This window comes from Eublepharis macularius, chromosome 2 (assembly GCF_028583425.1).
Source record: "Eublepharis macularius isolate TG4126 chromosome 2, MPM_Emac_v1.0, whole genome shotgun sequence".
In the NCBI taxonomy this organism is placed as follows: Eukaryota; Metazoa; Chordata; class Lepidosauria; order Squamata; family Eublepharidae; genus Eublepharis; species Eublepharis macularius.
This window is the reverse complement of record NC_072791.1, coordinates 144,323,329-144,351,305: the sequence shown is the minus strand read 5'-3', so window position 1 is coordinate 144,351,305 and position 27,977 is coordinate 144,323,329. Positions and strand designations below refer to the sequence as shown.

General features: G+C 44.3%; 1 protein-coding gene across 1 annotated transcript; it reads right to left on the bottom strand.

The window, feature by feature from the left end:
• Positions 1–2,785: 2,785 nt before the first annotated feature.
• LOC129324107 (acyl-CoA (8-3)-desaturase-like) lies at positions 2,786–27,977 on the bottom strand. The gene is made up of 12 exons (XM_054971109.1): positions 27,743–27,977; positions 15,855–15,965; positions 14,637–14,834; positions 13,961–14,062; positions 13,692–13,820; positions 8,361–8,421; positions 7,682–7,758; positions 7,108–7,205; positions 6,246–6,342; positions 5,528–5,607; positions 3,882–4,007; positions 2,786–3,701 (listed from the first exon to the last, which is right to left on the bottom strand). The coding sequence occupies exons 1-12, from the start codon at positions 27,923–27,925 to the stop codon at positions 3,650–3,652; spliced, it is 1,314 nt and encodes a 437-aa protein (XP_054827084.1). The 5' UTR covers positions 27,926–27,977; the 3' UTR covers positions 2,786–3,649.

Below are 27,977 nucleotides of genomic sequence, written 5' to 3'. Positions count from 1 at the left end.
TCAAAACTTTGCTGGTGGATTGCCCCCAAGGCAGATCACAAAGGTTGCTGATATTTGACCAGGCAGGCTATATACCCTGTTGCTGTTCTTTTTTTCAGACACAAACACTGCCCAAGAGACTTTAAGACCTCTAGTTGAGAGAATGCAGAAGCTTCATAACTGCATCCTTTGCAGGTCTTTTAAAAGTTAAAAAATGCAGAGGAGGGCATTGAATGAGTGTGCTTAACCCATATCATATTTCCATCTTAAAATGTTCCTGAATGCTATTTGCCTTCCTGCAAGGTCACTGCAGAGAAAGGTTTCAATACAGAGGCACAGGGGAAAGGATTAAACAAACAGTGAGAGCTCTCCTGGCTTGATTTAACCCTTCTCCCCCCACCCCGCATCCCCCACCACCACATACACACACTTGTTTTAAGCTTTTTTTAAAAGCTGGCAATCTGATCACAGATCTCCAGCTGTGTCTTCTACTTAGATCCTAAAACCATTTGGACTGGAAGAGAAACTAGGCATGCCCTTCGAGAAAACAAATGAAAAGATAGAGAGGAGGCATATAATGTTTGCTGAAACTACTCTTTGTTATTCAACATTTAGATTGTGATTTAACTGCAGTTTGGTTATTCCCCATTGAAAATGCACACATAACAAAATAGTCCACTGTTTTATCCACAGGGGAGGCAACCACTCATCTCTCTCCAGATCTCCCACACTCCTTTAATATACTGAGGCTAAAGGCCAGGGGAGGAATCTCAGGCCAGACCCCTCCAGACACCAAACCATTCTCACTCTCATTTGGAAATTCTAACCCCAAGCTATCTGGTTGCAACAGATGCAATACAGAAAGGCTTATCCAAAGGATAGGAACCATCTTACATCACATGCTTCTCTCTGTAAAAGTGCCGGATAGCAAAAGGTTGGACTTGGACTTAAATCACACAAGGAATGAATTGAGGCTCAAAGAAAATGGTGTTTCACAGCTCAGGGACTTCATTTTAAACTGTGCAGGAGCTGTTCCCCTCTTACCATACACCTAATTTGGCAGTTGTGCTATATATTACCATCAAATGACACAAGGCTCTGAAGGCAATTCACTGAACAGCTTGCTTCCTTTCAAAGCGCGAGTTGTAGGCACATTGCATGAGAGGACCAGAGTGCAACAGAATGGCATTCTTTGGATGGCTGCACCACTGCCCTTCGTGGGCTGGAACAGTAACTCTTTCGAGGAGGTCCAAGGGATCCTTCACCTCTTTTGGGCCATGGGTCTTCAAATATTATGCGGGCCTCCCGAAGGAGAACTGAGCAGTTATTGGAATTAGATGACACAAATGCCATATATTATGAGTTTTCACCCTGCCTCTAAGCTTGGCTCCCTTCAACCATGGCTATGCAAAAAACGGTACAGACTTCCATTTGTTGATCTGAAAGGCACTGCAGAAGTCTTGAAAACAATCCAATTTTTTTTGTTTCCATGCAGTCCCTCCTTTGGGAAATGCAAAGCAAGTTGGCTGTAAGGCCTCACTTTGGTCTGCCTTAGAGAAAAGCTGAAGAGAACAATCCAGTGGACATTTTTATGCTCTGCCTCAAGAAAGGTTGCACAATCAACTTATGCAAGAGGAGGAACTTACCATGAAGGGGCATTAGTTTTTCCAAAGCTGAACTCCTCAAGACCATGTCTCATTTTTACCATATATAGTAGTTTGTGCAATGAGGCCATGAAGGAATTACCGGGACAAATCATGGCTTTTATCTATCAAAATCATGGTGAGACCTCAGTGTCCACCGCACACGCACACACCTTAATAATAATAACTGTGTGCTTATATACTGCCCTACTGGACAGACTAGTGCCCACTTAAAGCAGTGAACAAAGTCAGTGTTATTATCCCCACAATACAGCTGGGGAGCTAGGGATGAGAAGAATGGCTCACCTAAGGCCACCTGCAGAGCTCATGGCAGTAGTGGGGGGGGGGGGGTCAAACTAGCAGGTTGCTGATTTGCAACGCAACCACTTAACCACTATGCTACAGGAGCTCTCCTTTACTTAGAAGCTGGCTACTGCTGTGGGAATCGCTGGTCTGAAGTGATGCAAAATGTGCCTTTACATCACATAGGAGCATCCTTTTCACAGCAGACATCCCTGAGTATGGATCGAGTATCCTCTTTGCAGAGTGCGTAAACATTGGCTGTGCAGTAGATAAAGAGCCCTTCATAACCAATCAAGGTGGAATATAGAGCCAAAACACACGTTAAGAAATACCAAGGTTCAGCACGTGTTCTCTTACCTCAAGGTTTGCTGGGATCTGTAGGCGTCCTGGAAGCTTAAAGTTTAGCATTTACAGAGCAGCTGTATTCCTCACCTGGAATAGTGTTGTTTCTATGAGCCAAAACACACGTTAAGAAATACCTAGGTTCAGCATGTGTTCTCTTACCTCAAGGTTTGCCGGGATCTGTAGGCGTCCTGGAAGCTTAAAGTTTAGCATTTACAGAGCAGCAGGGAGGGAAATACAGGCGCCTGTATTTCCCTTCCCCTTCCTGCTGCTCTGTAAATGCTAAACTTGTTCTCTTACCTCAAAGTTTGCTTGGATCTGTAGGCATCCTGGAAGCTTAAAGTTTAGCATTTACAGAGCAGCAGGAAGGGGAAGGGAAATACAGGCGCCTGTATTTCCCTCCCTGCTGCTCTGTAAATGCTAAACTTTAAGCTTCCAGGACGCCTACAGATCCCGGCAAACCTTGAGGTAAGAGAACACGTGCTGAACCTAGGTATTTCTTAACGTGTGTTTTGGCTCATAGAAACAACACTATTCCAGGTGATTAAAACAGTCAACTTGGTCCTTCTCCTCAATTGTTGAAGGCATATTAGCAGTTAAAGTAAAGGAGCATTAGGGTGTTACCAGCATCAATTTCACCTTCTGTATGGGATTAGTAACCAGTCCATTGACATCCTCTGTTTTTTAATCAAAATTTGTCCTATGGAGAGGTAGGTGCCCAGATAGCTTGGTCTTTGTGACAAAAGTACAGCCAAGGATTGTACAGACTCCCCTGATGTATTTCCACCACTGAGGGAGTCTGGCTACCATCCAGTTTCTTGGGCACTTGTTCCAGTATCAGATTTGGCTGCTCTGTCCCCACGTGAAACTGGGCATTTATGGTCTCCTTTGGTCCCTCCTGTGCCTTCTTTCCCATCTTCAAGCTGTTGCAACTCTCAGACTCTGTATTTTGTCTCCTGTCCCACCCAGCCCCTCTTGTTCTTTGCCTTGCTGCTCAGACTTTCAGTTCTTCCTTGGTTCCATTAACTCTGGGAGGGTGCAAGACAGGTTAGATAGCAAGGCCAAAAGACTCCTTCATAAGATTTCCTCTCTACATATAAAGCATGTAAAATAGCAGTAAATAGATGGGAGTTGTTTTCTGGTCCTACAGATGTCCCTGGGGCATTCCTCAGTACCTCATGAAGTCCAGAGAAGAGAAATGAGAGATGTATGAGAAAAGAGCAAGGGATAAAACATCTTTCTTAACATCATATCCCGCAGCAGAATTCAGCACAACCAGCTGCCTACCCCCAACTAAGCCATGCCCCTGCTCTTTTCAAGATGCCAATTGCTCGAGGTGGCAACAGTGGGTGACTCCTCTTCAATAAGATGTTGCTTCCTTCCTACTTATGCATATATGCATCCAGCCAGAGCTCCCCGGAATCCTTCAGCGAGCTGGAAAGAGAAACAGATCACACTAATTCAGAAAACAAGTGGAAATAAACCACAACAGGCAATTAGATATTGGGCAAGGTACTCTGTTCAGAATAGGAAGGGGGGAGAGATCTTAAGAATCACAAGGAGAGAGGCAGTGGGCCAACAAACTCTGACCTTCTCACATTGATTGATACCTACTGTACAATGTCTGCAAAGGCTGTGAGCAGAGGCTTGGATTGGTACTCGATGCCATATTTTGTGCACATGGACTTCACCAAGGGAGTCACTTTCCAGAAGTTGTGTCGAGGCATGGTGGGGAAGAGGCTGCAGAAAAAGCCCACAGCTTAGGATCCTGTGCTTGCCACCCAACACTCCCCTCCCTTGAAGGTCATGCTTATAAGTAGACATGGGCACAGACCGGGAAAAAGCTGGTCTGCCACGTTTCACAGACCAGTCACAGACCCACCCCAGTTCACGGATCGGTTTGTTGGTCCATGGTCCACCATTTCCAGGGGCCCTAGCACCACCCCCTTCACACTCAGAGATGTTAAACTCACCGTGTGTCTTCAGCAGGCTCTCCTCCAGCCAACCTCCAAGTTTGGCCAAGATTGCATTTCAGATGTCCTACTTACAGACCCCCAAAGCGGCTTCCCTCAGGAAACTTCCATTACATAGAATAGGAGCCACAAACGCCAACTGATTTGCATTGGCTTGCAGCAATTGGCAGAGCCCTAGGCTAGCCCAACACCCCACAACCAAATAAGAATTGAAAGAGGAAAAATATGAGACAGAAGAATGAGCCCTCAGGGAGACCAATAAGCTTGCACCCAGAGCCTGACTGCAGCTCTGAGGCTGAACAGCCCTAGGCTAGCCCACTGCCCCACAAGCAAATAAGAACTGAATGGGGGGAAAGGAGAAACAAGAGTGAGCCCTCAGCCGAGGAAACCCAATAAGCTCGCTTCCACCCAGAGCCTTGCTGCAACACAAGCCCCAAGCCTCCCTCTGGTACAATCCCAAAAAGATCTCTCACAACCAGCAGTTCCTCTGAGCTGGTAACCAGCTGGAAAGTGAAACCATGGCTCCATTATATAAACGTTCACATAGAGAGTAATGGGGGCTCTCTGCCTATCAAGGTTTTCAGGATAAGACTGGTGTGTTTCAAGGGCAGCAGACGGTCTGCAGGCAGCTCCTACATTGCCTAGGGAATTGATTGCTTGGTGCCGGGATGTCTGGTTTCACAGACCAATGGACCAGCCAAAGTTCGTCACGCCCATGAAAAACACACATCCCACAACCCGCTGGCTCGCAAATGCCGAACCAGCCTGGTCTGTGTAAAATGTTGGTCCGTTTTTCTGTCCATGCCCACCTCTACTTATAAGCCTTGCCTACTGCTCATGGCTCAAGCATCATTTGAGGAGGGGGAACAAAGGATACACTTTACAAGCTCTAGGAAGGCCCAGTTCAAGCTGCAAGCCCATTACCATGATGTGGTCTATTTGTGTAATTTCAGAACTCAAGCCTAACTTGCTTTCATGACATGTGCTGGTGTATGTATGGGATGAGAGTGTGTGGATGGAGGAGTCCAGGTTATACATTTGTACAGGCCTGGAGGAATGACAAATAGGCCCTGCTCCGTGCCTAAACAGATATTAGCAAAGGGCTTCCAAATAGGCCTGGAATTACAGCATGAGCATTTTCCTCCTTGCCTGATGGACAGCTTAAGCCAAAGAGCCCATACTGGAACTCCTCCCTGGTTCAACCCTGTTTCTCCAAGCTGCACTGACAGCTGTAATGACTGCTTTGCCGCAAGAGATCTTCCTGTCCTTCAAACAGGATGTACTCACTGGTGCTCAATTTGGAAATTGAGGTGTCCGCTGAACCAGTCATTGAACCAGGATTGGTGTACATTGCACGTTGCCTGAAGCTGGAGGGGGAAGAGAGAGAGAGATAAGCACCAGTTTTCTATCCAGCTGGCCATTCCTGCTACCAATGGCACACCCTTCCCCACCCCCTCCTCCTCCTCCATGCAGTGATTCATGACTGCAAAGAGAAAAATAAAGATAAGGAACTGGTATAGGAGCCCCTCATGAAGAGGGAGCTTCTAGCATGATCATAATCTCCAGACTAGTTGCTCGACTTCATTGGGTTCCAAGGAAATGTCTTCATTATACCACTCAGAAGAATAAACACAGATTTTTTTTTCTTTTAAAGAGGAGATATTCATACTAGAGTCTTCTCTGTTGCTTATTCAGCAGTTTAACGAGAAGTACAAAAACTGCAAAAAGAAGCATCTTTGGCACAAGACAAGAACTTTTCACCAAGCATTCCTGTGTTTCCAACTCTCAGTTTGTTCTTGCTTTTTACTCCCTATATTCTCCCCATCCATCAGGTCCTGTTTACTTTCCTCACTTGATACACTCTATGACACTCACCCACTCTGACCACCCTATATTATTCTCCAGCCTCTGCTTCACACATCTCTTCCACTGCGCTCACTCAACCGCTCTTTTTCTGAGTTCTTATCTTCATAATAATAATTACTGGAAATGATGCAGGTCTCACCTGAGCTGAGAACCATTCCGCATTCTTGTCATAGTCAATGTTCATTGGGATGTGGTTCATTTGTGTTACCCAGACAAACCAGTGACTCTCTATAATCCTGTGCAAAACAAAGAGACAGAGGATCTGGAGGAGTCAGCCATGTTAGTCTGTAGTAGCAAAATAGTAAAGAGTCCAGTAGCATCTTTAAGACAAACCAGCTTTATTGTAGCATAAGCTATAAACAAAGAGAAGCAGTATTCACGTTCTCTATCACCGAAAATAACTGGTACTTGAATAAGCCAATTTCCAAGTAACTCAAACATTGGAAGGTCAGCAGAGAGCTAGAATTAGGACTGAAAAATCATATCAGGCAAAAGAAAACAAATCAAATGTTAAAAAGTGTAGAGAGTGGGAAGGAGATCAAAAGGCTCACTCAACCAGCAAGAAAGGGTTTTAAGACAGCATACTACAAATCATTTTGGAAATGAAATATTCCAAAATATCCTTTATGAGCATGGCACAGTCACAGCACTAAAAAGTGGGCATCCCATCCATTATGTGAAGCAATGCAAATGAAGTGGTAGGAGATTGGTTGCTTGTGGGACAGAGTCATGGAGTAGTGGGTATTCTGGATTAGAATTTCACTTGCAAAATGCCTGTCATAAAGGGCAGAGAAACTGGATATGGAGTGAGGGCCCATATATTGTTGAGACCTGAGAGACAAGACAGCGCACCTGTTCATGCAAAAAGACATCGCACACACACCCAAAAGGTCCCTCTCAACGAAGGCTGGATCACCCATTGAAATAAAAAAAGTTTTTAATCATTGCAAATTGGCATGAAATGGAAATCAAGAAAAAGTAGGAGTCCAAATGTGACTTACCTGAGCAGGAAGAAGAGAGCAAAAAGACTCTTGAGTTCCAGTAAAAATGAGTAAGTTAGAAAGAACCGGATATAAAAAGTCACCATCCACGCCAGATCCTGCCAACAAAGGAAAGGAGAAATGTTCTAAAGAAGAGATATTATAATACCACACTTCCCCACCCATTTGCTCAGCCCTGGAGCCTGCCTGATATCTGTGCTCTCCCTTTTCCAGGGCTTTCTCCCCAAGATTCCTTGCTAAAGTGTCCGTATGTGAAGTACTGAGGGCAGACCACTCCCGATTTCAAAAGTAGTAGGCACCAAAAGATTTCACTTTTGAGAGGAAAAATGGAGAAAAGTAGATAGATAGAAAGAATGGCAGCAATAAAGCAGCAGCATTCATTGTATTCTTACAAAATATACAAAATATCCTCCTCCTGCCCATCCCACCACCCAACTGGTACAACCAAGGACATGCATTGCATCCAACCAAGGATACAATGAACTTGGAATCTGCCTCTGACACACACACCCCCCGCCCCCTTCCTGGGGATACAAGAGGCCCCACATGCCTGCAGAGAGTGATGCCTACTCACCGCCCATTGTTTGCGCTGGACCACAAAGTAGAAGACATACCACTGTAGGTAGAACGGCACCAGAGCCGGTGGTCCAACTGGGGCAAATTAAAAAATGAATTCAGCAACATGTTCATATCAGACATCAACACTGGACAAATGGGTAGTTGGTAGACTTCCTGGTTTCTCACCTAAGTAGTGCCATCATCTCTCGCTTCCCCCTTTCCTTGGTCTGGCTGTGCAAGGTTCTTATTCTCTAGGTACCAGTTCTTCTTCCTTTCTGATTTAGCATTAAAGCCCCTGACCATTATAACAAAAGGTCCCTGTGTGGACAAGCCTCCTCATTCAACTCTGCTTTGTTACTCATCTTGGCATCACAGACACTAAAAAGAGACTCTCATTCAACATTGCATTGGCCAGTATGCTGCACTGGCCAGTATGCTACAATCTGCTGTAAGGCTGAACAGTGAAAAATGGTTCCAGGGTTACAAGCACTGGAGGCTAAAAAGGCTTGTTAAATAAACAGCCACTCACCTGGCTATCTGCGGTACAAAAGAATCACCTATGGGTGACCAGGCATGAATGCTTCTTTTTTATATTGTAAGCATCATTGTTGTGGGTGAGCAATCTCATAGAAAACATTTGTAAGCTAGTAAGCGACACCAGCCCTATCATGTGGCAGAAAGGAACTTATACTCACGGATGAAGAAATATTTGTGCTGGTGGTTGTAAGGCATGAACTTCTTTTTCTTTATACCAAGCTGTAAGGGGGAAAGGAGGAAACAGCAAGACAGCAGAGTTAGTACCACTCAAACAGCTCTTCACAGTCATAGATACCTTAAGCCAAAATCTATCTGCTAGTCTAACTGTTTGAGAAGAATTGTTGGCCTCATGGCCCAACCATGAGAATAGTGAAAATTTTACCCAACCTAGGGCTCTGACTTTAAAGCCCTGTACAGCTTAATGACTGCCTTCTCCCATATGAACCTGCTTGCTGACTCCAGTCATCTTCGAAAGTCCTGCTTCGGGGGCCCCCACCACCTGAGGCTAGATGGGTGGCAACCCAAGAAAGGGCCTTCCTGGTCATGGTGCCAAAACTTGAGAACTCCCTCCCCACAGAGATCTGCCTATATCCCCTTTTCATTGTCTTCTGCCAGCAGGAGAAGACTTTTTTGTTTTGTTTGGCATACCCCCAGTAAACTTTCATTGAGTGTGTGTCAATATGTGTGTCATATGTCAATATGTTTTATTTTATGTATATATGTATATTTAATGTTATTTTAATGTTTCGATTATCTTTTGCTGCCTTGAGGATGCTATTTTGGATGGAAAGGCAGCATATAAATATCTCAAATGAATAATTTTTTTTTATTTGCTTCATTTATACTCCACACTCTCAATCACTCACTCTTTAAGAAGATTACAATTTCCCACCACTACCACCATATTCCCATGTAATAAAAATATTTGGATCCTGATTCTCCTGGCTTCCAGATGGTATGATCTTTTAGATATCTGTGGTGTGCCAACATCCCAACAGAAGTGATTAATAAATAGGCTTCCCAGGCTCCCAGCAGTTTGTCCCGTTGCCCATCGATCACTGGCGATAGGTGGGAGATTGAAAGCTACTAGGAGATCATCTGCCACAGGCAGGCAACTTGGGCAATAGCATGGTTGGTGCACACCTGGCAGGGCATAACGACATCACATTTCACAAGGGAGTGCTCCTGAGGTTTAAAGGGCCTGATTTAGGCTTCAAATGTGAAGCACGTAAGCACTACCCATGCATAGTGTGATGATGTCACTTCCATAAATGATGTTATTGTGCCAAGCTGGAAGTGTGCGCTTTGCACACACACAAAGGTGAGTACCAGATCCCCCCTCCCCTTGCTGGGAGGGTAAGGGTACCTGGCAACCCTATTAATAAAACAGTTCTCAGTTTGTTTTAAATGACAAGTGACTGCAAATGAGAGAACATGTGTCCATAACACTTCTTGCTTTTGCCTTTGTGATTTTCCTTGTGTTCCACCAAAAGGAACTATTGCCCTGTGAATGTTAATGTACCAGAACCCAACAAGGCCTCTTTAAAATGCCAATATTGCAGCGCTCTAATGGTTGTAACCCAGCAGAGGGCAGTAGAGCCACATAACATGTACAGGGTTATTCAGGAAAACTGCTCAGGTTATGGCTTCACAACACACTCATATCTGAAATTAAGAAGCACAAGAATGCCAAAAATGCCAATATACAAATGTGCTTGGCCGATTAATAAGATATTGGCACTAGGCTGAACACATAGATCCAGAACACTGATGATCAAAACACATTTATTTATTCACATATTTATAACTTCTTTTTCTCCCCACTGAGGACCCAAAACAGCTTACAAAATTTTCTTCTCCTCCACTTTATCCTCACAACAACTCTGTGAGGTAGATTAGTTTGAAAGTGAATGACTCCAATCACCCAGTGAGCTTCTATGAGGATTCGAATCTGGGTCTCCCAGATCCTAGTTCAAAGCTCTATCCCTACACCATGCTGGCTCTGATACATGAGAGAGATGCACCAGCCTTGTTGCTTTATGCATTAGTTTACACCCCCAAGCAACCACCAGTTGTGGTCCATGCTACACAGAGTCCACAAGTGCCAGATCAAAGCAAAACTACAATGGTAAGTTTTCTCAGAGGCAAGTGGAGTTTTTTGCCTCTATTGCAAAAGAGAAAATTTTGCCACAGCTCCAAGTTGAAAACACCCAGACAGCAGACCTGGGGCCAAACCAGAAGCAGTATTAGGGGAACCAGGACTTGAGCTCCCAATACAGCTACAGCTAACCAATTTCACAAGGACCCAATTTCAATCACTACTACCTCCCCTTTTTGTATGCTGTTGGGCAGGAGTGCAGGACTGCCCGTCTTGGAATGGTTTTATTAATTGCTGTTTTTATGCTGTGGTTATTGTTTTTATGTTGTATTTTAATCAATGTTGTACCTCGCCCTGAGCCCGCTTGCGGGGAGGGTGGTTAAAAATATAATAAATAAAAATAAATAAATAAAATCCAAATGGCACCATGAGAGGAGGAAGGTTTTAAATAGCCCTCTACCTGTGCCATTTTCCTGATTGCAAATGCCCCTAGGGAGCCACTACTTGCCTAATTAAGGAAACATCTAGATACTGATAAGGGTACCTGTATGTGTGCCCCAATGGGACAAATCAGAGTTACCGGGTTCTCTGGGGTATGGCAAGGTTGCAAGTACTTACTGCACACTCCCGTGTCACTGGATGATGACATAATTTCCAGCCAATGACATAATATCAGCCCAAAACTTAGTGTTTGGGGGCGATTTTTAGAGAATCAGCCCCCAATGCAACCCATTGCTGCTGCTTCGTGCCAGAAATTACATCACTGGCCAGTTACACAGTTGCTCACACTGGTTTCCTGTGCCTCCCCCCTGCCCTTGCTGGCCAGGTGAACAGCGGCTAAAAATCCCCTGCCCCCACTGGGGGCAATGGCAATCCTGGTGCAAACACTGGTCCCCTGGAAACAAGCAAGATCAAGCAAATAGCCTGGAGGAAGGCTTAACCCGCCGCTGCCACTTGCAGCATGGTCCCAATTAGAATCAGGGCCTGTGCACCTGATAAGTGAATTAAGAAAAATTCTGGGCGCTCTGGGCACAGAACTCTCAGCATCACACCTGGTCAGGCCCTCATATTGGAAGTTTTCTCCCAAACACCCTAATTTGGTCTGTACGTTTTTTTGGAAAAGCATCCAAACCTCAATCTTCTGCCTGAAATCTTAGGTGAAACAATCCAGCAACATATTATTATGCAAGTCTGCTGATCATCAGGTTTTAAGCATGATGCTGTGGCCAGCACTTCTCTCAGCCCCCCATCATACATCAAGAGGCAGACTGGCTAGGCCATGTACTGCCTGCTCCCCATTGGCCATAGTTCTTTCATACAAGCTAAACCCCACAGCTGGTTGGCCTACCCTTTCAGCAACCTTACCAACAGACCTACACACATCAGTCAAACATGACAGCCTCAACCTGGTCTTCAGGCCCTTCTCCATTTGTTCTTTTTTGTAATCTGTGTCCATTTCCAATCAAATGCATCTGAAGCTGTTCTTGTTCCCTCAGTCACTCACAGCGCTATGCTCCCTCTGATTGGACCCTGAGATCCCTCCTCATCAGCCATTCCTATTCTTATCATCAGTTTCCTATTTTCTCCCTCCGCCTGTGTAAGCTCTTGCTCCCTCAGCATCACAGATAGGAATACTAATACCCTCCTCAGAAGGATGCTCAGAGTGAAACATGAGGTAAGAATTGACAAAGTGTATTTGTACACTGAAGGCAGTCTAAAAATAATGCCAAAGTGATGCAGGTAGGCCAAAGGTAATATGGCAGTAGGTTACCAGCTCCAACTTGGGAAATTCCTGGAGATCTGGAGGGTGAAACCTGGAGAAACCTGGAGAAAGGGGGGGTTGGGGAGAGAAAGGACCTTGGCATGGCATAATCCTCAAAAGCAGCCATTTTCTCCAGGTGAACTGATCTCTGTGGCCTGGAGACCAATTGTAATTCCAGGAAATCTCCAGCCACTACCTGGAGGCTATATGGCAGTGAGGAATTAATTCAGATCAGCCCAGCCTGACAAAATTCACACAGTTCAGAACAAAACACTTTGAACACATGTAAGAGCAAAACCCCTGTGATTTTATACACAGGCAAGAAAACAGGAAACAAATCTTGTTACATATTGTTTGTTGTTATTTTATAGCAAATTGGAGACTGATTAGGAAAAAAGGCCATGGCTAGCAACTGACATGGTTTCCCCACCAAGTTTCTTTCTTTGACAAGCAAACTGGTTTTATAGATGAAAGGAATGCCTCAGATAAAGCCAGCCTTTTGAAACCCTTCCAAGCGCCATTCTCCCTCCCAAGGTAATCAAAGGAATGCAAGGAACGAATGTGCCCCAGTCTACATGCTTCCTTTCATGTCTAACCAATCAACCCACTGAAAGAACTCAATGTTGTCGTTGTTTTAAGTATCTTGGATTTTTGTCAGGTGGAAGGTGAAAGGAAAGAATAATAATAAGTAATTTAAGACCAAACACCAGAGGCTAATGCTACAGTCCTATGACCTGGATGTTGACAGCCTTTCCTTCCATTATAGCTATACATTAAAACTTTTTTTAAAACCTTACAAAACAATGCAAGCAACTATTTATATTCACTTTTCATCTCAAAACAGCCTTCCTACACAGACCATGAAACAATAAAAAATGGCGATGTGCTTTGGGTTCAGTTTTGAATAGCCAACAGCTTAGTTGCTATTCTGCTGGGGGAGGGGGGTTCATTATTTAGGCCAATACAAACCATTATAATAGCTGTTCTGATAATGTTATTTCAAAAGATAAACCAAAAAATGAATCCATTCTTATAAAACAAAATTGTGTGGAAATTTCTAAGTATAATAGACAGCAAAATGCCACCAAACGTCAAACCACAGTAATATAACTGTGCATATTCTTTGCAAATTCTTGCAAATTCTGTTGCAAGAATTCATATTACTTTTAAGTAAACACACTTTGGATCAGGCTACAAATCTGTTAAGTCCTGCAAAATCACCTGTCTGCCAAAACAATATAATGCCAGGACAAGCATATAACTTTTATAACAGAAACGTATCTCCTCTTTGGCTGTGGAACACCTATAAATATCTTGCAGTCTTTCTATGCGTCCCTCTCCCTATTCCCAGTTTAAGCAAGAGATCCAAATCACTATCTTTTCCCCAGTCCAGTGTAATACTTGTCCAAAATTTTACAAGACTCACCTACTGTGTATACTTTTATTGTCCTATATGAATTTGACAACCGGAAATGGTTTAATGGTTGTATCTAGTTTTAAATTTTAACGCTTTGACCATGTTACATCAATTTTATTCAAGCTTGTGTTTCTGTTTTGTTTGTTGTCTGTGACTTGTAATGGCCTATGGCTGAATACAATAAACCTTTCTTACCTATCTACAAGACTCACCTCCACAGAGAGTTTCTTTCCCAATGCAAAAAACAAAGGATGCATATTGAGGTCCGGATCCTTGCGGAAGCAATTAGGCTTGGCGTGGTGCTGGAAATGCCAATGATTCCACCAGCTGGCTGGCGCTCCCTGCAGAAAGTAACAGGTGAGAAGATCTAATCTGAGATCCTGGCCTATACAGAGGACAGAGGGATGTCTCATTTCAAGGGGCCCAACTGCTTATTAACTCTAGTGAAATGCTGAAGAGCAATTCTTCCACTAATACTCACTTTCAGATGTCCAATCACAAATTTGTGAACCCAGTGGTTCCATTTGGACTTGCCAAAGACTGAAAGATGTCCCAAATCATGCTGCAGCCAACCAGCTTGTGCCTGAAAAACAATATTAATTATTGCATTACTACTACTACTACTACCACCACCACCACCACCACCACCACCACCACCAATACAAAGTCACCAATGTTGTGCCACAAAGGACAGGTCTGAGCCCCAAGGAATACAAAATCTAATTCCTGGCAATGGGAGAGGCCAGGGAAATGGGATGAACAGAAGCAGGTACAGTTACCAATATGCAGATGTCAATATGAGAAATGCGAGGTTAATCCAAAGGCTACAAGATTTGAAGGGAGAGAAAAGATGGCCTCACAGAGATACACTGAGATGGAGCTCGTAGCATGAGAGGCAGTGAGGAAGAGTGGGTGGAATTGTTTTAGATATCAGGAAACCTTGGGGCGGCTGGAGGTAGCATATTTGGAGGAGCAAAGGCTACAAGCAGCAATGTAGCAGAAAAGAGAGAGTTGGAGCAAGGCCTCATAGAGGCCTATAATACCTATCTCTGCTAGTGTGACCTCTGAACCTGAGAAAGAGCATTCCTACTTTAAAAACATGGATCCAGCACTCCAACAACCATACCATGTATGTTACGTGATATCCAGTAGATTACCTGGACAGTGCCAAGCAGCAAACCAGAGAAGAGAAAAGGCACCAAGGATGACCCAAAGTACCACAGGGTGAGCCAAGCGACCACATCCAGCAGCAAGATGTGAATGAGATACAGGAAGAAAAAGAGGCGATTGGGGTTCAGAAGTCCCATCTTCTCAACTGTAGCACGGAGCTGACGGAAATCCTCTACCAGCAGTTTCTGTGGGGAACACAACATGATAGCTTCCTCTGCTTCGAAGGAAACCTTACAGAAACTGCACAGTTAATTCAGCTTCCCTCCCACTACCACTCTTGAGCTTTTAATTAAAATCATGGTTGCCCAAATGGGGCCATCCTATGATACAAAGTGACACCAAATGGAACTTATCATCAGAATGTTGTTATACTTTCCAGTCAGTAAAAACACATGGTTTCACCAAAAAGATCTTTAAAATGTAACTGCAGAGTTAGATATGTGTATGTTTTCATGTATATGTTAGTATTTATTTATGGGAACACTCTAGAACATTTGGAAAAATGTTGGGGCTCAGGTAGACGTGGAAGTCAGATGAGGCAGGGCCATTCTACCAAAGATGGAAGCTTTGCAATGGAAAAGAGGGTGAACATCTGTATAGCTCTGGCCTCCATGCAAATCACCACAATGGGACCAGCCAGTGACAAAACAATGTGGTGTTTGAATGACAACTCCAAATGACACATGAACACTGGCAGTGGCCAGGTCCTTAATCAGAATGAAGGGAGCCAAAGATAAACATGAGCTAGTGTGGTGATGTCATTTCTGCAAGTGACATCATCACGCAGGGTCAAAGGGTGCTCTGGGTCAAAGGGGGCCCTTGTTGCCGCTGCTGCCGGCTCTTACTGTGAACACGGCTGCTGACGCCACCACCACTCGCTCACTCGCATTTGGTGCACAGGGGCTGCGGCAGCGAGAGGCAGCGGCAGCAATGAGCCGGCAGCAGTGGTGGCAGTGAGAGCAAGCGGCTGCACTTGCAGTGAGAGCCTGCTCTTGCTGCTGCCACCGCTGCCGCCCATTCTCACGGGGCAGGAGCATGGCCCCTCCCCACTCCCCAGGGAGTGCATCCCCCCACCAGCCAACTAAGTGGGCGTGGGGAAAGGGTGGGATCTGGTGATCCCTCACCCCCAGCGGGGTAATGGCAACCCTAATGCTATATGAATGGCAAAGATCCTTCCTCTTGTACACCTCTCATGGAAAACTCACATTTTTGTTGGGTTCAAAGCTGGACTGATCCTCTGCAAGTTCCCCAATTAGCAAGGGTTTCATAAACTTTCTTACTAGAGTCTTGTCTAGATGGAAAGCTGTGAACGGATCCTGAGGGGAAAAAAAGAGAAATATCATGTAGAGAGGGATGGTGCCCTCTATTGGTCAAAGGCAGAGATGCAGGCAGTGCAGCTCAGCACTCCAACACGCATCTTCCATTTCTTGGAATATTCAGACATTTAATCTAAGAATCCCTTATCATTTGCTCCACATCATGCCCTGGCTTCCTCCTCCTTTTACTTCATATTCCAAATATCTCCAGTGAAACTTGCAAAGTTTCCTGAAACACTACACATTGTAGCACATGTATATACAGATGTGGATTTGGGGGGGGCGGTTACTGGTCTCCTGCCAGAAAATTGGCTTCTTGCTTGCATTTTAATGTGAAACTCTTCTGGTTACAAGACTTAAAGGACTCTGGACAGGCAGCATTATTAAAACCTTAGCTACAATTATTCCTTCCAACCACTAGGAGCTGCTATGGGGCTGTGTTTCTACTTGGGTCTGCCAACCGTTCCCTGCCATTTATTTCCTGATGGTTTCCTACAGGTTGAGACAGTTAGAATAATAATAACAATGGCAGCAACTGTGCTTATATATCGTTCTGGACATATTAGTGTCCCATCAAAGCGGTGAACAGTGCTATTATTATCCTCACAATACAGCTGGGGAGCTGGGGCTGAGAGGAGTGGCTTACACAAGGCCACCTGCTGGGCTCATGGCAGTAGTGGGAGTTGAACCAGCAGAGTGCTGATTCTCATCCCAACAACTGTGATGCTACAGCAGCTATAAGAGGGGGAACATGTTCTGTGTTATTTTTTAAAAAAAATTAAAGAAATTTTACATTCCACAGATGTTCTTGGCTGCTTCTGAAAGTCCTTCCTTCCTGATTCAAGTATCTTAAGGGAAAACCAGCCCATCACACACCCACATTTCTTTCCATATGAAGCTTACTTTGTATGTACTGGAGTAACAGTAAAGGAGTCTTGCGTCCTGTATTCTGGCTTTGCTAATAAAAGGTGTTTCTTAGGCCACACATCTACCAAATTTTAGTTCGCTGACATGTTGAAGTACCATAACCATTCCCCACCCACCCCCCCACACACACTTTTTTTTAAAAGACAGCAGTAAAAATAGCTCATTTTCACGTTCTAGTAACCCTGGTCCTTTAGGTTATACATGTACCAAATATCCACACTCTAGGCCATACAGAAGTAGCAACAGCCCCATGAATGAATCAGTCCCAAGCATCTTTTTATATATTGGCACTGGCCACATCACGGACAGGCAATTCCTCTGCTGAATTTAATGCCGTGCTTCATTTTTCTTTATATTCAATTACCTCTCTCTGTTCCTCTTACTGTATCAGCGGAACATATGCAAAGATCACCATAGGAATAAAGTTAAGAAACACAATGAGGAACAAGTGTGGTCTTGAAACACCTGGTAACCTACTCACAAGTATGCCTATTTGCAATTAGGCATTCCAGCATGTCACTTCAGTGGCAGGCTGCAGCGCCCATTCTTGACTACTTAAGGGCTTCAAATAGCAAGTTTGAAGAGGACTATGTCCCTCATAGCAACTGTCAATACTTAGTACCCAAAATTTTGATTCTTTAATGAGGCATTGACTTTTTCGGTACAACACCTGGAAATCACCACGGGACCAGGCTGCACCAGCTCCTTCCAGCAAGTTGCAACAATAGATGAAACAGCTCTAGCTGGGGCTGCCTTAGCCAGTGCCCACGAAACTAACTCATGGGGGCTTTAAGCAGCAAACTTGAAAGGAAACCACACCATTAGGGCTGTTCTTGCCTTTCTGGCTGGACTTCAGCTTTTTAAATTTATATATACACACAAAATGAGACAGTGATCATGGCTCAAAACTAAATGAACACGTGAATTTACTTATTTATTTATTCCAGCAAGGTATATTATTCCTCCATATGGGATAAACACAGCCCTGATTAAACAGCATCTCCAGCAGAAGTTAACAAGAAGCATAGTTATTTATTGATCTGCTGCATTTTTTATTCTACCTGTTCTCCAAGATCAAGGAGCCATGTATTGCTCTCTTCTCTTCAGATTTATTCTCACAACAACCACCCTGAAGGTTAGGCAGAGAAAGACTGGATCAAGGTCACCCAGTGAGGTTCATTGCAGAGTGTGGATTTGACCTGGATTTTACTATTCCCAGCCCAGCCACACCACACTGGCTCTGAGTAGGGTGGATATGATGCAGACGGGTTAATTCTCATGAACAACAGATGAGGAAATAAAACAGAATTCTGGGCTATGCCATTCCAGACTGCACAGAACAGAATACTCATCACACACACACACACAAAATCACATAGCGATTAGGGAGAAGGCTAGACTAGACCATTCTTCTATGGCATGCTTGTTTTCTATGTGCAGGGAATGTTTGTATTCAGAAGCATCCAACCATTTGAATTCTACCTGCAGTCTGAAATAGTAAAGTTATGATTGCGAGTTGCGACTGCTGTGTGCTTTTGCTATTAGGCCTAATGCCAAAACTACACGTGCATTTTCAGACACTTTGATGGCTACTCAAGGATCTTCCGCTTCAGTTGCTGAGTATTACCACTGTTTGCATCATGCTGTTGCTGTTTTGAACGTCACCAGGCCCCCTCTAGCTAGTGCAGCAGAAGATGCTCGCCCGCATTTTCCCTCCCCCGATGCTGGCCTACACTTCCCCGCAACTACATTTGGATGCTGTCCCATCATGATGTGACTGATGATGTTTGAACACCATGTAACCTCCCCCAGCATTCACAAAAGCTGCCTGCCCACCTCATTTCTTTCACTGTCACCTGTCAATTACTGCAATGACCCCTTTACAATTATTCATTTTTATTTATGTTATTTATAGTCCACCTTTCTCACTAAGACTCAAGGCAGATTATGTATTTCTGATCCCCAAGCTTTGTGGATTTCACACTGCTTCATAAGTATTATGATGTGAACCAACCTTGGCGCACAGACATGCTCTTTTGAAGGGAGAAAGTGAACAGTGAAATTGAAAAGAATTTTTTTTTTATCTTGCCAGTTTTATATGAGACTGGGGAAGGGGAGATTCTAGAGATGCCCCCTGACATGGAAAAAGGAGGAGTCAGGTAAGGGAAAGGCTCTGTGTTAGTTAAACATCACCGAAGTGTACAAGAAAGAACATGATTTCCAAATGATGGAATGGCTTTTTTACATGGAAATGAAGACCTAAAAAGCACTTCACGCAAAATAATTCAATTCACAAGTGACATAAAACGGAGATCAACGTGATATTGATCCACTTTTCTGCGAGGCCATCAATCAATTTAAAAAATCTGGCACAAACAAATTTAAAACTGCACCTCTACCTACACATGCACACCAACAGAGGGGGGTCTCTCAGCAGTGCCCCTCTCCACACCTCACTGATTTCTCACTCCTTTTCCACTCCTGCTTCAGAAGACTCTAGACAGAAACAGATTTCCTCTTGCCCTTCTGGTTTTTTTAATCGTCATTTCCAGTTCGCTGCTAAATATAGCACATGCTGCCCTGCACTTCTAAGTTTTCAGGAGATGCCAGTTCTTTAACTGGTCACCAGTCAGGAGGATGTTTGAAAATGCAGCTGCTATAGCTGCTTCCAGCTCAGCTCAACGTTCCTCCTCAAAAAGCAAGGGGGATTTGCATTCTCTAGGCTCACGTTTATCTGTAAAAGAATGTGGGGGAGGGGTATTTTCCTGTCAGCTTTCTTATTGGAAGGGGGGAAGGGGGTGGTTCCCAGGCAAAGCAGTAGATGGTGGTACCACAAGTTTCAACCAATCGCTACAATGATGGTTGTAAAACCTGGCAGAAATGTCTAACCAGGAAAGGAGAAAGGAGGGGAGAACTGAGCAGGAGTTTGCAATGCCCTGACTTGGAATCACAATGGTTAGCAAGGCAGCAAGATATAAATGGGGAAGTACTATTTTTTCCCTTATATTTAACAGCTTGGTCCTTTCTAGGAGTTTTTAGATTTGCTGGGTAAAAGATTTTTTTAAAAAAAATTGGAATTGCTCCAGTTTTTCCCTTAGAAGAACAGTCTGCTCAGCTTTAAACAGCTTCATTTCAGAGTTTACAAATATGCTTTCAGCATGCCATTTAGAGTGCTGCTAAATCCAGGCAAAAATATACAGCTCTGTGAGCAACCTATTAAGAGCCAGTTTACACAACCACTACCTGCTTGTATGCATATGTGTGTCTGGACCATACTGCTTATATTATGATCAGCCATCTCAGCCATTCTTCTACCATCTACCAGTTTCAGTCCTCCAAAGAAAAAAAGGGAAATAACAGCAGGCAACCTTGCAATGTGGTTGTGAGGATATATGAGAAAAAAATGGGTTAGCACAGTCTTGCCTAACTAAATGTTATGCACAAAAGTCTGTGACAAAATCACAACTGCCGTTCTTTAAGAGGAAACTGCTTCAGAAGGGGGGATTTGGAATGGAGGGAAGAAGTAGTGGAGAGATGAGAAGGTCTTAACCTTTTTTCCACCTGCTGTTCTCTGGAAGGATGACCCGGGAAACTACAGGCTGGTCAGTTTGACTTCTGTTGCTGGGAAGATATTAGAAAAGATTTTAAAGGGATCAATCTGTAAGCATCTGAAGGACCACTCAGTGATCCGGGGAAGTCAGCGTGGTTTTGTCCCTAACAGATCTTGCCAGACCAACCTGGTTTCCTTCTTTGATCGAGTGACCAGCTTACTGGATCGGGGGAACTCTGTTGACGTGATTTATCTGGATTTCAGTAAAGCTTTTGATAACGTCTCCCATGACATTCTGATGGGCAAACTGGAAGACTGTGGACTGGACTATAGGACAGTTCGGTGGATAGGGAACTGGTTAGAGGACCGCACCCAAGGAGTGGTGGTCAACGGCATTTCATCAGATTGGAGGGAGGTGTCCAGTGGGGTGCCGCAGGGCTCGGTTTTGGGCCCGGTACTTTTCAATATTTTTATCAATGATCTAGATGAAGGAGTGGAAGGGCTGCTCATTAAATTTGCTGATGATACCAAATTGGGAGGAGTAGCAAACACCCAAGAAGATAGAATTAAAATTCAACAAGACTTGAATACTCTGGAGAAGTGGGCAGCTGTGAATAGGAAGCAATTCAACAAAGACAAGTGCATAGTATTACATCTGGGCCACAAAAATGGGAAGCACAAATACTGGATGGGGGATACACTTCTGGGCAGTAGTATATGTGAAAGGGATCTTGGGGTAAGAGTGGACTGTAAACTAAATATGAGCAGTCAGTGTGATGCGGTGGCAAAAAAGGCCAATTCAATCCTGGGTTGTATCAAAGGGGCCATAGCGTCGAAATCGCAGGAGGTCATAGCCCCTCTCTATACTGCCTTGGTCAGGCCACACCTGGAGTATTGTGTGCAGTTCTGGAGGCCTCATTTCAAAAAGGATGTGGACAAAATCAAGAGGGTGCAGAGGAGAGCGACAAGGATGATCAAGGGTCTGGAGACTGAGCCCTACGAGGAAAGACTGAGGGCCTTGGGAATGTTTAGTTTGGAGAAGAGGAGATTGAGGGGGGGGACATGATTGCTTTCTTTAAGTATTTGAAAGGCTGTCATTTGGAGGAGGGCAGGGAGCTGTTTCAGTTGGCAGCAGAGGGTAGGACCCAAAACAATGGGCTTAAATTACATGCACAAAGGTACCGGCTGGATATTAGGAAGAACTTTTTCACGGTCAGAGTAGTTCAGAAGGGTAATCAGCTGCCTAGGGAGGTGGGGAGCTCCCCTTTACTGACAGTTTTCAAGAAGAGGCTGGATGAATATTTGTCAGAGAGGCTTTAGGCTGATCCTGCACTGGGCAGGGGATTGGACTAGATGGTCTGTATGGCCCCTTCCAACTCTATGATTCTCTGATAGGCTCTAGATTGCTGCCCCCCCCCCCCGGTTATAGCATTCCAAACACAGATTTTTACAGGCAGACATGTATTTGGGCCTCTGTGATAGAAAAGCAGCTCGGGAAGCCCATTTGAAACAGAGAAACGTTGCCATTCCAAGTCCCCCCTCTCTTTACAAATAGTCACTGGATTTTTGTTACATGCATTTTTGTATAACATTTTGTTAGGCTCTTCATTTATTTCCCTGAAAATAGTATTCACTAGAAACAGATTTGCCCTGCCATCGATACGATGGCTCTTACTTTCTTAAGCAGCAATCTGTAGGTTGGATCCTGCGAACTATCTGCTGATGGATGCCAATTTTTCCCCTAGGAGCCACCAATGACCTCTGCCCAAGGCAGGGAACCCTCACAGACACAAGTCACATAGGCCATTGAGCTATGAGGGTGATCACTCCTCCTCCCATGGGCCAGTTGGTAAGATCCAACTCTATAAAAATAGTAAGCAACTCTTGGTGAAAGTAGCTTCTATTTCTAACTCTACAATGTTTGTCTTTAAGAGACCTGCATCACAATCATGCACAAGTCCAACTTAAATAACCAGGCAATGAAACAGAAGGGAAATTCAGGTATTCCATATTCCTTGAGTCATTTTATCTGAACTAGTCCTTTGTTTTTGTTCTTCTTGGACTGTGATCAGTATCCAATTCGAGTTAGTTAGGGAGGGACTGCGGCTCAGTCGAATAGCACATGCTGAAGGACACAGGTTCAGTCCTAGCATCTCCAGTTAAAGGAACTTGGGTAGCAGGAAGAACCTTTCTTTGCCTAGGATCTTGGAAAGCCACTATCAGAAAACAGCCCTGAGCTATTCAGACCAATGGAGAGCCTTGGTATAAGGTAGCTTCATATATACAATTGTAAAATCCCTAATAATTCCAACAAATCAGATTTTTTTTAAAAAATGCATTATTATCCCCAGAAGGTGAAAAGGTAAAGAGATAAATTGTTCATGCAAAGGTTAAATCAATATTTAGACATCATCTTTCATCTCTTTAGAGGAAGTTGCTAGATCTTAACAGACACAATACAATCATCACACACAACTGCTGTGAATATTATTCCTTTGTACTCAGTATCGAAGCATTCTGGTTAAAACACCACAGTTGTGGCATTCACAATGATATCAAGACTAAGCATAAGATAATGAGGGTTGACTATTCTGAGTCAACAGGGTCTTAAATGGCATGTACAACTTTTTAAAAAGTCATTTAATGGCCCCTTGAATGCCTTCTGCCCTACAACCCCTTGTAACTGTTTAACCAGTTGCAGCCACAAGCTTATGTGTATTTGCACAAACATGGTACTTGAAAGAATGCATAAAGAAGATGCTGAATGTGCACTCCTGACCTAAGTGGCCACACTGAGTACAATTAGTAGTAGTGGCAGCACTGATATTATATATTCTTTATTTTTAATGATGGCTCACAATATTATTATTATGACATCTGTAAAGTTAAGAATTTGTATGCATCACACATCATGATGATGGGAAACAAAATTTTGCCTTGCATGTAGATGAGCATGTGCTTCATATTTTTCCAGGTAGCAACCTGAATTTTGAAGGTATATCTATTCTTAAAGTGTCATTAGTGAGGGCCAGCTTATACACTCAGCAAAATCAAGCAATAAAGCCTGTTTCTGGTATGTACCATCTGAAGGGATTATGTATTTGAATGCTTTTCCATGGGGGGAAAGCAAAGCAGCAGGCAGGAAACCAGCACAGAAGATTAGCATGTCTGAAAGAAAAGTGCAGCCTAGCCTTCTCCACAGTATGTTCATTTTCTATGTGCAAGAGAGATTTTTTCCATGAGAGATCAATGAAATACCCCCTGGCCCACTACCCACAGTACAAAGTGATACCCACAAGGAAAAGCTTTACCACTTGATCCTGCTGACTGTAGAAACTGCCTCTTCCAAAGGTCATTGTTAGCACTTTGAGTAACTGCACTGAACTCTTTTAAGTGGAAGTTGCTGTACCGTCAAAGAAGGAATAAGAATAACCCAAAACCCAGGAACAGAAAACCAGAGTAATAGTTAGAATGCTGAGCTCCAAACCCCCACTCAGCCCCAGAGTTCAGTTCCTCACTGTCTCCATATCACCTGCACATAATGATGAAGGGTGGGGACAGAGACCCCTATGTATGCCACACTGAACCCCTCAGAAACCCATGGAGGAATACCGTGCAAACAGAGACTGCAAGCATTCACAGTTAACTGGGCTGCCTGAAGAGTTGTCCATAATTTATTTTAATGCTATACAAAATGTAATATAAAAAAACATTATGGACAGCTCTTCGTCTAACTATCAGTGCTTATGTAATTCACATTCATGAGTGATGCACTTAAAAGAAATGACAGGAAGCTGTAGATCTATGATCAACTAGAATAGGGATGAAAGATGCACTGATGTTTGAATGGACACTATTCTTCCTACCCTTTGAAGAAATGGTGCTTGAAAAGACAATTGAGTTTCACCCTGGCAGGGAAATTTTCATCTCTGTTTGGAATTTTAGTAACAAAAAATTAAACTGGTTTTGAAGTCACGCTACCTTCTCTGGAAAATGAGGGACTGGTAATTAAGTGAAGAGAAGCTAGGAATATGTAACAGAGGATTCCCTAAATACTCACCAGACTATATTTCCCAAGAATATTTGGGGAAACCATGAAAGATACATAAAACCAATTTTTTGTAATGTAAAGGTTCCTATTTTTCCCCCATCTCCATCTGCCTTTTCTTTTTTGCTGCAGATCAGGGGCAGAGATAGGATCCAGGGGTCGAAGCCCTGGACATCGCCACTATTTTATTGCGATTTAAGAATGTCACTTTTGTCATTCTCCCCCCGCCCTCCCCATAGCTGTTTCAGCACTTGACAAGGGGTGAGGTGACGAGAGTGCCTCAGCTAACCATGCGGTGGGGCTCTCACAGCATTTTTAAATCACTGTAAAATGGCAGGAGCATCCACGGGTCAGACCCTGGTTTGCCCTTTGGTTACTCTCAAACACAGTGGCTGGCCTTCTTTGGGAGAGCAGAACATAGCATCCTTTTCACAGCAGCCAAGACTTATGAGTGCACTGGATGCATGCTCACCAATGGAGGATCCTCCTTGATCCATGGTGGCTGCACCCCCAGTTGCCTCATTATTGTAGCCTGATGGTGGAAGAACTGTTGCCATTGTATTGTAATGGTGTTTCCCTACATGTGATTTTAGGAAGCCTCTCTGATGTTCTAGAATTAATGCCCAAGAGCACAGAGCTTTGCACATAGAACACACTACATGCACGTGGTCTCTTCACACTCTTCATATAACACATGGTTGTTCTACACGGAGGGACCTAAAAAACAGAATAATTGGGGGTGGGGTGGGGTTCAAAATGTTTGAACTGCACACACAGCAGTAAGTCCACCTTGTGTACCTGCATTCTCATTCAAGGCCCCCAAATAGCCCATTCCTCATCATGTATGTAAGAACATGCTTATCAAACCAATCCATTGAATCCAGACTTCAGCATCTGTTCCAACACCCTGTTTCCAACAGTGGCCGGCCAGCTGCTTCCAGGAGGCAGAGTATCATCCTTGTCGCTGCATGCCACCAAAGCTACGGAGGGCTCATCCTAACAAGGCTCCAAAGACCCAGGGACAGGCTGAAGCCACCTGAGTCACTGTAACCTTCCAAAATTAGAATAGATAATAGAAGTCAATTATTGTACAATTGTTTTATACAACAAAATGAGTAAAGTTTACCAATATGATACAATGTGCTCCTTCCTTTTTCATTTTGTTTTCCCCATATATTTTGCAACTCTACCTTTGGATCCTTTGTTCTCACTTTTCCCTAATGAGAAAAGCACATTCAGGATAATTGTGGGCACAGCCTTCTGCTCAGGGGCCAGAAAAAGCTTCCTGGATTTGCTGTATAACTCAGACAGAATTTTCACACAGAGCCCTTCCAGACTCTGGCTTGAATTCTCCATTTTACCAGGGGAGTCAATCAATTCCATCCAGCTCCAGTAAGTTGAAAAGGTCAGCGGTGCAATAATTCTCATTATGCATGTGCTTTGCACTAATTAAAATCCTCTAGAGCTGCAACAGAGCCATTAAAAAAATTCTGAGAAATCTATACTCTGTTCTTGTACATTTCTCATTTAGGCTAGTATTCAGCCAACAATCAGTTTATCATATTTTTACCCTTTCCTCCAAGAACCTCTGGGCCAGGGTTGCTGAGAGCTACCATGGACCCCAGACAAAGATTGCCCCTGCCCTCCTACATCATCCAGAACCAACCACAATATCATATTAAAACCAATCATGTGACTGTATGTCAGTAGTGGGTTATGTTTGATGTGGTGGTTAGGAGCGCAGGACTCTAATCTGGAGAACTGGGTTTGATTCCCCACTCCTCCACTTGAAGCCAGCTGGGTGACCTTGGATCAGTCACAGCGTCTAGGAGCTCTCTCAGCCCCACCCGCCTCACAGAGTGTTTTGTTGTGGGGATAATAATAACATACTTTGTAAACCGCTCTGAGTGGGTATTAAGTCATACTGAAGGGCAGTATATAAATCAAATGTTGTTGTTATGTGCACCATTCTTTCTCCCATTCCTCACACTTATAACTCCATCCTTCCTCTAAAGAGCTCAGGGCAGTGCACATTCCCCCCACCCCCCTTTTTTCCTCCATCCTTCACTCCTCTTCAATAAGTGGCCTATTGAATGTGCAACTGCTCACCATTAGTGTTTTGCCCAGAAACCTGGGTGTTCAGTGGGATCAGGGCCTATGCAATTTGGGCAGACATGGTTCTCTCCTCCTTTATTTTATCCTCAGGACAACCTTGCAAGGCTAGGGTAGTTAGGCTGAGAGAGAGAGAAACTGGCCCAAGGTCATCCAGTGATCTTGATGGCTGAGTGCAAATTTGAACCTGAATCTCCCCAGTCCTAGTTCAACACACTAACCATGACACTAAGCAACACTACACTACCCAACGACAAAGGCAGCTCTGACTCTTGAAAGCTCCTCCCCTGGAAATCTGGCTGGTCTTTAAGGTGCCACTGGGCCCAAAACTTGCTCCACTGCCCCTAGTGCTCAGGATGAGCCCCTTCCTTGGAAGACTACATTTCTCCTTGATTCAGAATCCCATCCTTTCTTCTTCCGCATTTCCTCTTCTCTGACACAGAAAGGCCAGCCTGCTCAGATACATACCCACACTCTTCCTTGCTATTCTGCCTCACAACTTCTTTCAAAAATAATGGGTGGGACCCTACAGTATGGCTTAGGAAGACTGAAATCCACAGGCAGTTGCTGGGCTGGAGAGTCCTTATGCACTAAAGAAAGAGCCCGCTGCCGCTTCTGTGAATGGTCCCTGAGCTTCCTTGATTACATTTGGCTGTTACTTAATTACTTTTCGCTCAGTACTTCCTGCGCTCACAGTCTCTTGACCTTGCTGTCTGTATTGTGTTTGCATATATAAATACCGGCCTAGTGGGGACTTCTTACAATGCATATGAAATGAATAACTGGGCTCTAGTCCAGGGAGGTTTATGAGGGAATAAAATCTGGTTAGACTTCGTGGTGTCACAAGATTCATGTTCAAGGAAATACTGCAAGTCCCGTTAGACTTAATTGCGAATCAGCGTCTTTGCGGAATGGGTGCAAGCATGATTAATCCCACTCTGATCATTATTCCCCACCAGAAGCTGCCCTCTTATGTTATGCCTCCCTCACGCCACTCGCAAGCAGTCCAACCACGCTCCTGCCAAAGACCTGGGCACCGTTCCCCGAGAAGCTCAGCCGCACCACGTGCGAGATGCAGCCCCCTGCCCTTCCCTTCCCCCTCTCTTTAGCCTCCATGCGAAAGCTCCTTCAGCCTCTCACCGTGGCATCCTGCCCTGCATAGTGGCTGATCACGCGAGAGCCCCCCGGGTGCCTCTTGTGGAACCGGCTGATGTCGTAGACCCTCCTGTCAATCACCAGCCAGCGATCCGACTCCCTGCCCGAACGCAGCTTGATCTCGTCCCAGGTGAAGCGCCGCTGCACTGGAGACTCCGTCTCCGCCATTGCCGTCTGTCACAAGGCGGCGAAGGAGTCGGAACCACCGGCCACCACTGCC